Source organism: Paramacrobiotus metropolitanus, unplaced genomic scaffold (genome assembly GCF_019649055.1).
Source record: "Paramacrobiotus metropolitanus isolate TYO unplaced genomic scaffold, Prichtersi_v1.0 Parri_scaffold0000081, whole genome shotgun sequence".
NCBI classification, from domain to species: domain Eukaryota; kingdom Metazoa; phylum Tardigrada; class Eutardigrada; order Parachela; family Macrobiotidae; genus Paramacrobiotus; species Paramacrobiotus metropolitanus.
The window spans coordinates 32,057-44,078 of NW_026570301.1; the positions used below are offsets into that span (position 1 = coordinate 32,057).

At 42.3% G+C, this 12,022-nt stretch overlaps 1 protein-coding gene across 1 annotated transcript; it reads left to right on the forward strand.

Annotated features, from left to right (window-relative positions):
• The first annotated feature begins 6,145 nt into the window (after nt 1-6,145).
• On the forward strand, nt 6,146-11,624 carry LOC129595684 (adipokinetic hormone/corazonin-related peptide receptor variant I-like). Its single transcript, XM_055492763.1, has 5 exons — nt 6,146-6,370; nt 8,053-8,186; nt 9,029-9,188; nt 10,099-10,312; nt 11,407-11,624. The coding sequence occupies exons 1-5, from the start codon at nt 6,146-6,148 to the stop codon at nt 11,622-11,624; spliced, it is 951 nt and encodes a 316-aa protein (XP_055348738.1).
• Nucleotides 11,625-12,022: the final 398 nt, after the last annotated feature.

Consider the following 12,022-nt stretch of genomic DNA (forward strand, 5'->3'; position numbering starts at 1 on the left):
CAACATCGACACCTTCTGCAGTCCTTTCTTGTGCGTCATTCCACGTGCATCTCTTCGATTTTACCCCGGAGGTTGGAGGTGCCACGTAGCCATACAAGCGCCGCCGCGGCTTGCTGGTATGGCACTCCCCGGACAGTTTTAATGCCACAGTTGCAATGCGTCAGTGTCGTGGTCAGCTGACGACCTCCTTATTCCCGATTGCGCAACATGCACTGAAACAGTGCAAGTTTTTGACATTTGCCGGCTTGGTCGTTATAGGAACAGTGCACCTGGCCTGGAAGCTGCCGGAAATAAGAAAAAAATTTTTTATTGAGATACAGTACGGTTTTCATGGTGAAAGACTTATTAGCGAACACGCATTGAATGAGTGGATGGAAGTACGCGACGCCTGGATGGAAAATCGCGCTCAGTCCCTTATAACTGATAGGCCCGATGTTGCCAAAGGGGTCAATGCTCCGTAGCCACGTTATTCAGTTCACTACCTACGTTCGTTTGATGTTTTGTGGCTGCAACCCAAAAATAAAAGCGGTTAATAAATATTGGCGGAAAAGGTCAAGAGATAAACAGTTCGGGTTAAGCGTAATCATTAAAATTTATCAAGAAAATAGATTGGTTACGTATACCATCGGCGGGGATCATTCCGTAAACGTCGTTTAAAATTTAATTAAAATTAACACTCAAGACATTAATGCAATAGATAGAAACTGAAAACCCTTATAATCTCCTACTTTTGCAGTTTTGCTAGGTTCTTAATATTCTCTGAATTCTTGAGGTTGTAAAAGCTTTCAGGTTTCATTGACATTGTTAAAACTTTGAGCATATGTAAGGCTAACGCGAATTTAGCTCCTGGCCAGCGGCCAAAGAGGTTACAATTTACAGTTTATTCAGGATGTTGTTCTGCGAGTGCGACGCAAGCTGAAAATATACACCATAGGATCGAAAAGCGACTGGGTTGCATAAAGAGAAGCACAAATTTCAAGAATATTATTCGCAGGTTTCGCACTAAAATGCCAGAAAAAGACGCATGTCTGTATGGGCAACCAGCACACGATAACGCTAACGCATGTCAATGTCAGCACAAGGTAGGGCTTCACTCTGTCTTTAGCTGCATGGTTTATTTCGACTTGAGGCCGACGGAGGAAAGAAGCGCATTTGGTGGTCGGATCATGGATTGGGATTGCCGCAACCGCTCGCGGCTTTCTGGCTTTCTTGTTATACCATCGCTTGCTCGTCAGAATTAAATAGATCGCAACAATGCTTATTAATGGGATGTGGCGATAGATGATGTTTTCTGCGCGATTCCACTCCAACATGCTGCCTGTGTACAGAGAGCAAGGTTACTCAGGCGCATTTACCAAAGTATCGCCTTTTGCATTATCTGTCTGTGGCGAGCGTTTCATTAGGTCGATGTGATTATGCGCGTACTGCGAAGTGAAACAGTTATTATATACCATAATTTGTATCTTCCAGAAGCATAACATTCAAGAGCATCGACGCTATGGGATTAGCAAGTAAGCATAGTTTAGCAACAGGTGTACAATATACTACTGACACAAATTTCACACCATACGAGTGTTGCGGAAACCAGCGCCTGGCTCATTCGAAATTCAGCATATTCCAAATGAGTTCTAGCCCACTGCAGACGATATGTGATGCGCACTGGCTTCACCGACATGCGGACAACGATATCACCCAAAAGCAGAGATCATTGTGCATTGTCTGTTGTCTAGCAGAAATTCCAAATGACTTAAACATCCCCAATATTCACCTTAAACAGCCACGAGGGTGGTATCGAAACGTTTTGATCTTTTTCCACACATTTTGATATGTAACGCGCATGGTTATATCAAAATTCACGAAATGCGAGCGGAAGGAATTAGCGAACACAGCTTGTGCGATAACATTAAGGTAGTGGCAACTAATTTTTGAACCGCGGATCGACTGGCCGATTTGGACTTTTTTGTCTTACATTTTAGTGCAAACTGCGCCACAGTGCTTAAGATAAACCAATACGAACCATAGAATAGTCTGCAGTGAGGATTTGCTTCAGGCTTGTAATAATTGACCACTTCAACGATAAATCCTGCCAGGCCCAACGTGTGCGGCCAACAGAAGGCTCCAAAGCACATCCAAGCCGCGACGACCTTATTGTGCCGGTCGCGATACGGTACTGGATATTGAATAGCCCACCAGCGGTTTATCGCAATCAGAACGTGCAGTGAAACGGGTACAGCATTAAATACTTTAGTGATATACAAACTGAATACGCATAGGGGACTTCCCAGTGTCCAGTTCCCCTTCCAGTCCCGAAGAATGGAGAGTGGCCAGGTGGTGAATAGAAACACTAAATTGGAAATATACAAGGCTAACAAGTACAGAGTAAAAGGAGAAATGTGCTTGGGACGGATGATGTGGTAGATGATGACACCAGCGTTCAGCCCGACAGATGCAGCAGTTAATATCATCTTGACCCAGTTGACTGCGGCTGACTGAACAGCGCTTTCGGGCTGACGATTGTAAAAGGGCATGGATACATTACTCGTAGAGTTCGCACCAATATTAAAGAATTCCATCTTTTTCATATTCTTCGTTGATATGCCATAAGCACGAGTTCTTGAAACTTTTTTCGGCAGCAGCTAATAACAGCCGGCGACGATATTGCACCCCAGAGTCTGGTATACGGAAATCGTCGCACACGTTGCAGCACGTTTTAAGCAACGTGTGTGCTGTCCGATCGGGGATAGGTAGCGGTAGGATGCAGGAGTGATACAATTTCATCGCGCGCCTACAGTACAAGTGGTTAGGCTTTAGCAGGACTGATGTATATCGTGAATCATCAAGATAATCGTGCTTAAGTGGAAAATGTGTTATTATCAAGAAATTTTGTTGGGAAAAATTAAGAATGCACTGGTATTGAGTAAAAATGAGCAACAGGAACGGCTCTTTCCCGCCTATTGTGTTTATGGACAAGGTCGCTCTATCAAGCACTGGCTAAAATGACGCTTTTGCATGCGTTTACCCGTGGAAGAATATGCCGTTTCTGGTAAGTAATCTTAAGCGGAAAAATTCCTGTTGATAGTCTTGTTCTCACGGCTTCCTGCTTGACGGGCTTCTTGTCTTCTTTAAGCTTGTAGCGCTGATACAGATGTCGGATTTCTTCTGATTTGTCGTACCTGGATGCCGTGACACATCCTATCTGCGCTTTCAAATTAATTTTACTAGCCAACAAGCGCAAACCATATTAATATGTTTCCATTTCTTATGTCTTCGTGGAAAGTGCCGGTGGGTTAATTATTCAGTACAGCGAACAGGGATTGTCCTCAATGTCAACAGAGTAATCCAGATTAAAAAGGCCAAGACAGTATTCTGTCATGGATCTATTGGCTGACGGCAACGGTTAATTAAACCCGTTAGCAGGTCGACAGCAGCTCGAGCTCGTTAAAATGTTCATAAGCCCAACCGAATACCAGGCGAGATAACCGAGGTTCATTCCTATGATCTAGCATTTTGCCGGATTGCAGCGGATTTTTTAATAGGGTACTTCTCACACAGTAGTTGAATTTTGAAAATCGCAGGAAACTTTGTTTCTGCATGCTTACTTCCAGAGGCGTCTATTTGGAAATTTGGAAACTAGAAATTCAATTTGGACGAGAATTTCGGAAATTTAAAATTAGGAAAACTTTATGAACATAATGCTGATTTATGTTCGCTCAACCCTTGTGCCCATTTTAAACCGCCATGTGTTGGAAACCGGATTTGCGCACGTGTTAAACGGTTTTTAGGTCAACGTATACCAATCATTCAACTATGAAAGAAAGAAATCGCTCTATAACTTAGATGTTCTAGACTGCGCGTGCCACAGAGAAGGTAAAAATGTCAAAGGTCAAAAGAGCCGCATCAGCCTCTTTGCCGTAATCCGGCAGGAAGGTTAATGCAGCGTAAACTTCTCTACTACAAAACCGCATCAGCGTTTCTATCGGCGGCAACTTTGTTGCATCCACTTCTATGTCACACGGCGGGCGGCATCCACTGATAAAGCAATCTCGTTGTCGTTGTAATACAGCACTACAATGACAACTGCAGCCATTCAGTGCGATTTTTCATTTTTGTTATCGCTGCACCAATTGCAGTATTCGTAGACATGTAATATTTGTGGAGTGGTTGCAGGCGGGCTTAGGTATTACCTACCACAAGAAAAAACTTTGGCGTGACGTGCATTTTTTGCTTTTAATTTTGCTTTTTGGTACCACTTTGTAGAGGCGGCTGGATTTTGGTGCGCAGCAGATCGAGACCTTAGAAAATGCAAAATTATTAACTAATTTTAATTTGCATAGGCGGTCGGTGAAATTTCCACTAAGAATACGAGATAATAGATAAAATGACATGATAGTTCGATACGAATACGAAATGGTAGCTCTCACGTTAACTTTATAAGAAAGGGTGGGGGTGAAAAATTCGAAAGTCATTTACTGTAATAAAAGTATCAAGCTGGTGGTTTATTAACGCTTGTTTCCATTTTTTTTTACTCGCATAACTAAAAATAAATTTGTATAAACTAATCAGATTCTGTAATTGAGTATGGCATACTAAGCGATCTGCGGATTCATACGTATGGAAAACTCGATTCGCTTTTCTAGTCATACGTCGAAAACGTATGCATTCTCGATGTCTACGTTTTCCATCCAACAAAATTAGATTTTCACACAAAAACGGGTTTTTTTGGTTGGTCAGATATCACTTAAATTAATACAATAACAAGCGAATATTTAGTGCATTTTCTGGTTGGGTCGTAAATTACAAACTCTGTATCGAGAACTTACTGTAGCTAGAAGGACTGGCCCACTGGGAACGGACTGCGCAACGGTCGACTAGGTCATCACTGTCGCATACAGAAAGCAATGCTATGCTAATGCTTACCATAGTCCCACAGACTTTCTTGCCGCTTTTAAGAGATATTCTGACGTTTCTTTCTCATGAAATACTTTCTAAGATTTTAATAGATCATTTTGAATACAGAAATCCTAATTTGGAGGGGTAAAATTAGAAAATAAAAGAAACCTGCTAAGAAAGCTGACAAAAACCGTGAAAAATCCGCATCTGTCACCATGGCAGCCGCCCTCCCGTGTATGCGAGAGTGATGACGTCAAACGGTTGGTTACCAGTCCTCCTCACACTATAGTAAGTACTTGTCTTTATCTATGCAAATCTTTTTCTCAAAGGGCGCAAGAATGATGATGAGGAAGCAGAGACTCACACAACCTTTAACTCAGTTTATCTTAACATAATTATTTAAGTACAGTTATATTATATAAGTAGCTTTTTGCATAAACATAAATAGGTTCGACAAGTAGCTTCTTGCAGACCGAGAGTACACAGTATTGTCCTTACACATTTTTTGCTTGAGCTGCTTGTGTTCGACGGCGCAAAATTCCTCCGCCGGCCATAGTCACCAGCTTGTCGCTCTTCGGGTTTTGCTTCCATAACCTTGACATCGCCTTTCATAAAAATAACTTGTCAAATTGGAAATATTTTAACAATTTCTACAAGCATTTTGCGGCGCTTCAAGCTTGGGTGGGCGGTGCAATGTGTAGCGTGTTTAATGCCAGCAAGCTGGTCTCTTTAACGCGATAACCACTGACGGAGAAGAGCTACCTTTAAACAAACTGGCATATCCCACAACAGTCCCCATATGTTCATACACGCAACGGCAAGCGACCGCTTGTGTAATCCACTCTACGCAGCCGGCATAACGTACATACTAAGAATGATTGTTCCTCCAGCTATTAGGTAGCATGCACATCATTTGCTTCCTGCGTACAGAGCTCTGTACGTACTGTATTCCTAGCCATACGATTTCCCTCAGACCGCAGTAAACTGGGTCTATTCATACGTTTGGCAAAGTACTGGCATTGGGGGGTGCAAAGTGTAGGCTGATGTGTTCCTGCCTAAGAAAAATTGCAGTAGCCGGTAAGGATATTCTGCGGGACTACTCCCTTTATACAGTCGTTGGAACAGACGTCGCCACGTCCTTCCGCTTTGTGCGGGTTTCCATTAATTTTTCGAGAGTAACCCGTTGTTCACCTAGGTATCTTTCTCAATGCGGCTGTTACATTGTTGATTGCGGTAGCCATAGGTCACGGATCTCATGGAAGAAGACGCTGCCTTTTATGCCCGTTTAAACTGCACGATAAACAGCTCGGCGGATGTGCTGGGGTTTGTGGACCAGAGTGATCCCGGCTATCTGACCCGGAGATATAACCATATCAGCATTCTGCTCATTTTGGCCGGTTTCGGTGTGGTACTCAATGCCAGCATGATTGCGATCCTGCTGAAGAGTCCCATGTACCGTCATTCGACATTGAGCGTACTGGTAGGTCAACAATCGTGTTTTATCTGGAGACTGGAGTAGTTCTGTAGCAACAAATTTCATGCCGTGGAATAATTATCCAGCTCTGTTCCGGTAGTTACGCTACATGGTTTAAATTAAACTTCCATAATTATGATAGATAAAACTAAGATAAAATTTGCGCAAGCCATCTGCGCTCCCTTCATGAATCCTGCAAATTTTCGGGAAAAAGAATAGCGCGTGAAATTTACGACCAAAGGAGAATATGCACCGGTTCGCAGGTTTCGTGCTTTTTCCTATTGGCTACTGCTACTCACACTGACCAAAGCTTATAGAATATACAAAACCTGGAAGCAGGCATATAACACGGTGACGTCCTCGATCCAAATCCGCTGATTTGAAGGGAGCTCAGACCAGCCTCCTTAACAGTTGGCTAAAATTAATTCGAAAGTACTTCCTCGTGCCAAATAGGGAGATCCGCTTGCAGTACGAGGTGTACAAAACAATGTGGCGAAACGCATGTACCTTTTGAAAAAAATCTCAACCAAACCAGGAAGGTAATACAGATGTTGTGGAAATGCCCTATTCATCCCACTAATCGCGCTTTATTGTTTTTATGAATTCAGGTCATGTGCGTTCACATTTTAATGAATAGAAATTCGCTATGAAAATTCTCTAAAATTCATGGTTTGGAAAGGCGTACGTGATAAGTGCATAGAAAACTGGATAACCTTAACTTTTAGGTGTCCGCCGTGCAACAGACCTCCGCATTTTGAACGGCTAAAATAATACGATTTTTTAAACGACCGTTTTTGCCGTTTCTCCGTAGACTTTGGTGCTAACTCAGCAGAGCTCCGCTTTGCTGACCAGATCAGCTTCAAGGTTTATTACGTTCTATTGGCTTTGTACTGTCCCTGTTTTTGAAACTGCCGAAGAGGCGCGTAGGGTTGTTTCAAAATATAAAGCCAAAGCCGCATTTGCGATTTTCCTTATGCAAGTCCGTAGACTCTGTACTCTTGTGGAAAAACTGATTTTTACTGCATAGTGCAGTTTAAATTTTACTGAACACGGTCCAAGTGTGCTGAACGTTAAAAAGTTAGAAAATCAGATAATTTCGACGCCTGCAGCAATTACAAGTTCACAACCGCCCGATGTGCAAATTTTTCAAAACTTTCGTCCTTTTCCTTTTGGTTTTCGTTTCAAAAAACGGCTTGTCTTGCAGTACTTCAAAATAAGGAATTAGCAATCAAGCGCAAGAAACGGTTTTGCAAAATGTGCTCAGTGCTGTTTGGAAGGAAACGGAGGTGCCATCAACCAGTTTGCGTTAACGATGCTAAGAAAAACGACACAACATCAATCGAAAGTGAAATACGGCTACTTCTAGTGTTAATGAGTGTACATACTTAAACGGCGCATGTCACGAGAGAATAATAATGGGCTTGCCAGAATGCATTCAGTTTAACTGTTATTATCAATCAGGTATTTGCATCATGCGTGCATGCTGTAGTTAACGATATCGCTAAATTGCATGACAGCAATAAACAAGTATCTTCAAGAAGTTTTTCAAATATTTCCGTGATTTCTTCAAATGTTTAATTTTACAGCTTCTAATTAGTATTTACCAGTGCGGGCTCGCCTAACATTTGCAATTACCGACAAGCAACAAAATTGGTAAAACGCCTGTTAAAATTCAGCTGATTTTTCAGCTGATGCAGTTGTTTGCGGCTAATTTGCTGGTGTCGGTGTTCTGTCTACTGGCCGACGGGATCTGGAACATCACCGTGCAATGGTTGGGCGGAGATTTTCTCTGCAGAATCATCAAGTTTTGCCAGATGTTCAGGTGCGTTTTACAACTATCACACCACTAAACCTTACGTTTTCCCAGACCGGACCTTCAGTGGGCAACATAGTGGTGTGTTGATGTCTGACTTCCGTGTCGTGCGTACAAATAGCATGTCTGGTGCAGTGGCAGGATCCAGATGCAATGATCAGGCGCGCCATGAGCAGAGTAATTGACTCCCCGATGGTCCGCTACAGCTCAGTTGGAAAACACGCGTGCCTTTTAGCGGCACGGCGGGAATTTGTTGTTAGTGTACACGATACAATGAAGGTCGACTAGGGGCTAAGCGTGCCATGGATCGCGCTGGTCTCCGCTGTCAGCGATGGCAATTCTAATTGGTCAGGCAAACACTCCGCATGTTGCCGGCACGTTCAGTGCCGCATTCATCATTTTAGCTCGCTTCTCACTTTAATTTTATGCTCTCAATGAAAATCGATATCGTAACCAGGCATTGCTGATAAATTGAAAATCTCCTTAGCAGGGACGCAGAGCACTAAGAAAATTAATTAATTATTTATATAAGCTAATTTGATTACCACCAAGATGTTCAGGAAGTCGCCGTCCGCATTATTAAATCATTAAAACACACACGATTTCCTTAGCAAACCCATTTCTTTTGTCAAACTTATTAACCACTACACGCACCGTGCGCTCTGCTGCAAACGCCACCGGAAAACCGGTTTAGAGCAAAGCGGAATAGCGGCGCAGCACATCCCTTGCGGTTTAAACGTTTACGCAGACGCACACGTCAGTTGTTATCTCGTCCAGTATTGTTGTGTTTTCTATATTTAACTCGCATGTCATGTGCTGTAGCACACTGATTTTTAATAATGATATTTCAGTTTATACGCCACCAACTTGATTCTCACCGGAATGAGCATTGAGACTTGCATTACCGTGACCTTTCCGCTAACTAAATCCAGTAAGGTGGAGAGTCAATCCCGGGTGAAAATCATCGGCGGATCTGCATGGATCGTGTCGGCACTGTGCAGTGTACCTCAGGTAGGATTAATGGTTGCCACAATATCGGCAACCATTAATTATTGGTTGCCACAATATCTGCCGGTTCGGTCATGCAGTGCCCGCCAAAAGCGAGTGCACTTTCCTAATTATTAATTTCCACAGCATCTACAGCATCATGAGCCCGGTGCGGGCGGCATCACTGATGAACTGAGGTTTAGTTTGGTCAAGTTCACAACGGTTGCGGCCGCAATCGGTATTATTATACGCAAAAAAGCACCTTCTACCCGAATTCCCTAAAGGTTAAACACGAAAAAGGATACTAGTCCACACATGTACACGTTAATAATAAATGGTTTGATACCTGAGCAAGTTATTTTAGAATCAGTTGCGCGTAACCACATTAGAAAACATGACTGAATAAAATGTTTGAAAAGGTACTACAAGTATACCTCCAAGTATTTTAAAAACTGCTGCTAAAAAATGTCGGCTGTCGTTGGTCTAAGTAAACGCGCCATAGGGAAACAAATCACCTGGGGTTGCCACTGGTACGAATGTACTCCTAAAATCATAAAGCGCTTCTAATGCGAAATTATGGGAATACAAAACAAATGAGAAGTCATAGAAGAAATTTTAAAAAATGACTAACTTCTGATTACGTGAATGTGACCTGATGCAGCATTATTTATAGAAGTAGCAATAGTTTTGAAAAGGTTGCAGAACAACACGAAGTATTTCGTGTTTTCACGAAGCGATTTTTCAATACACACGCAAATAAATATTTGGAAGCAACATTTTGAATAACGCGCAGTTTATGTCTAATTTTAAACATATACGGAAAAATGGCCTCTTTTTGGGAATAATCAGTTTGTTGCATGAGCATACTCCATTATTAGGGTTTCATGGGAAATAATGAGGAAAACATCATTCACTTAGCCAAGCATCTTTTCAGGCGGTGATTTTCCATACGGAGCGCGCCCCAATTTGCGCCAGATTCCATCAGTGTGTTACGCACGGCTTCTACTCGAGCACCGACCAAGAGCTCGCCTACACCATGGCCACCCTCATCATCATGTGCTTGCTTCCGTTGTGCATTGTTATTATCTGCTATTTGGTGATTTCCGTGGTCATTACACAGGAATCACGGATTGCGGTCGGAAGTCCTAGTACGCGTCAGTTATAACAAAAAGCCGTCCGATACCATAATATTGTTCCGGTTGCGATTCCGCGATGCTTTGATTAATGTTGCTTAAGGACCATTAAATTTAATTACTATCGTGCCATTGAAATTTGAAAATATGTTGCACGTGTTCGTAGTTAATGCTATAGTTAATTCAACATAATTATACTCATTATCAATGAAACAAATTATAACTAATATGTATTATTACTATAACATTAACTGATAATATAGGTTTAATGTAATTACTGCAGCGGAACACATCTGGTTATCTAATGCTATGACTGGGCACACCCCCACATTTCACCGGATTTGATTACAGTTAATTAAGCATGTACACGTAGTATACTTTAACGGGTGGGGGGGGGGCGGAGTTCCAACGGATGAATTGAACCGTTTCATTTCGTCAGTTCGAGCCTCCAGTTGCTCTAGTAAGGGCGATCCCATCAGTCAGTCTAAGTATAACACTTGCTTCTTGCATGGAGCACTGTAGGTAGTTTGTTATCCTTGCACGACATTCGGATTACGCTTATCCAGATTCCCATATTTTGTGTTCTGCCTTTCGCGGGATGATAACCATTAATCACCATCCATGATCACTATCTCAGTGTGCAGGTGGACTCACAACGTTAGGGAAAAGCAAAAAAAGCACCACTAAAAACTAAGAAACAAAAAAATAAGAACAACAACTAAGTGATCAACATTCTATCAGGCAGCATGATTATATGTAGTCAATAGTGCTGTATAAACTATATTAATCAGTGATCTGTCGACTAAAGAGTCTCAGCTGACCTACAAGTGAAGTATCGGTCAACGAAATAGCGTTGACCGGATGTCGTTCCATGAATCTGTGGAACACCAAAAGCCGGGCAGCGAAACGGACCTCCCATAACTGACATGCTACCACTTCAAATAAAACTTTACTAACCAATCTTCAAAAGTAGCTGAAGCGTTTCTGTTAGAGTTCCTAACATATTACCTCGCCAATTATTTATGTGCAATATTACGAGTATGTAATATTGGTGTTATTACCAAATTTTTATTGAAAATGCTTTTATTCAACTCCTTTTTCTTGTTCAGATCCTGCCGTTAATTCGCGAACGTGCCCGTGTCAGTGTCACCTAGAAGAAACCAGCACTTTCATGCCTAATGTGCAGAATACCGCGATGCTCTGTCCGGGCAGAACGAGTCAGGGAAAACGGATATACCGGAAAACCCGACAGATATCCTTGTGGATGACTTTCATTACGGCTGCCAGCTTTGTTATGTGCTGGGGTGAGTTTGAGCAGTACGTATAACAATCGGAAAGTATGTAAATGTATACTCCTCTAGTTTTCTCTTCACACGTTAGGGAAAATCTTGTTTTCCCCGCACAGCTGCCGTTGAGTCGCTTACACGCTTCAAGCTGATCGAGTACAGTTTAAAACCTGCACTGCGGCAGCACGTTTTCTCACCGCCCTCTCGTTCAGTTGCATAACCGGATATTACATAACCGGATATTACGGGTTGCCACAAACCGGTTCTAAATTGCAGTCAGCTTTAAGCGAGTAAGCGACTAAGCGGCAGCTGTGCAGGGGAAAACAAGATTTTCTTTAATGTGTGAAGGGAAAACTAGAGGCCCTCTGCGAAGTACAATTTCTCTAAAAATACAACACGCTTGCGGTGTAATGACCAAATTAAACTTCCGTTTTGGTTG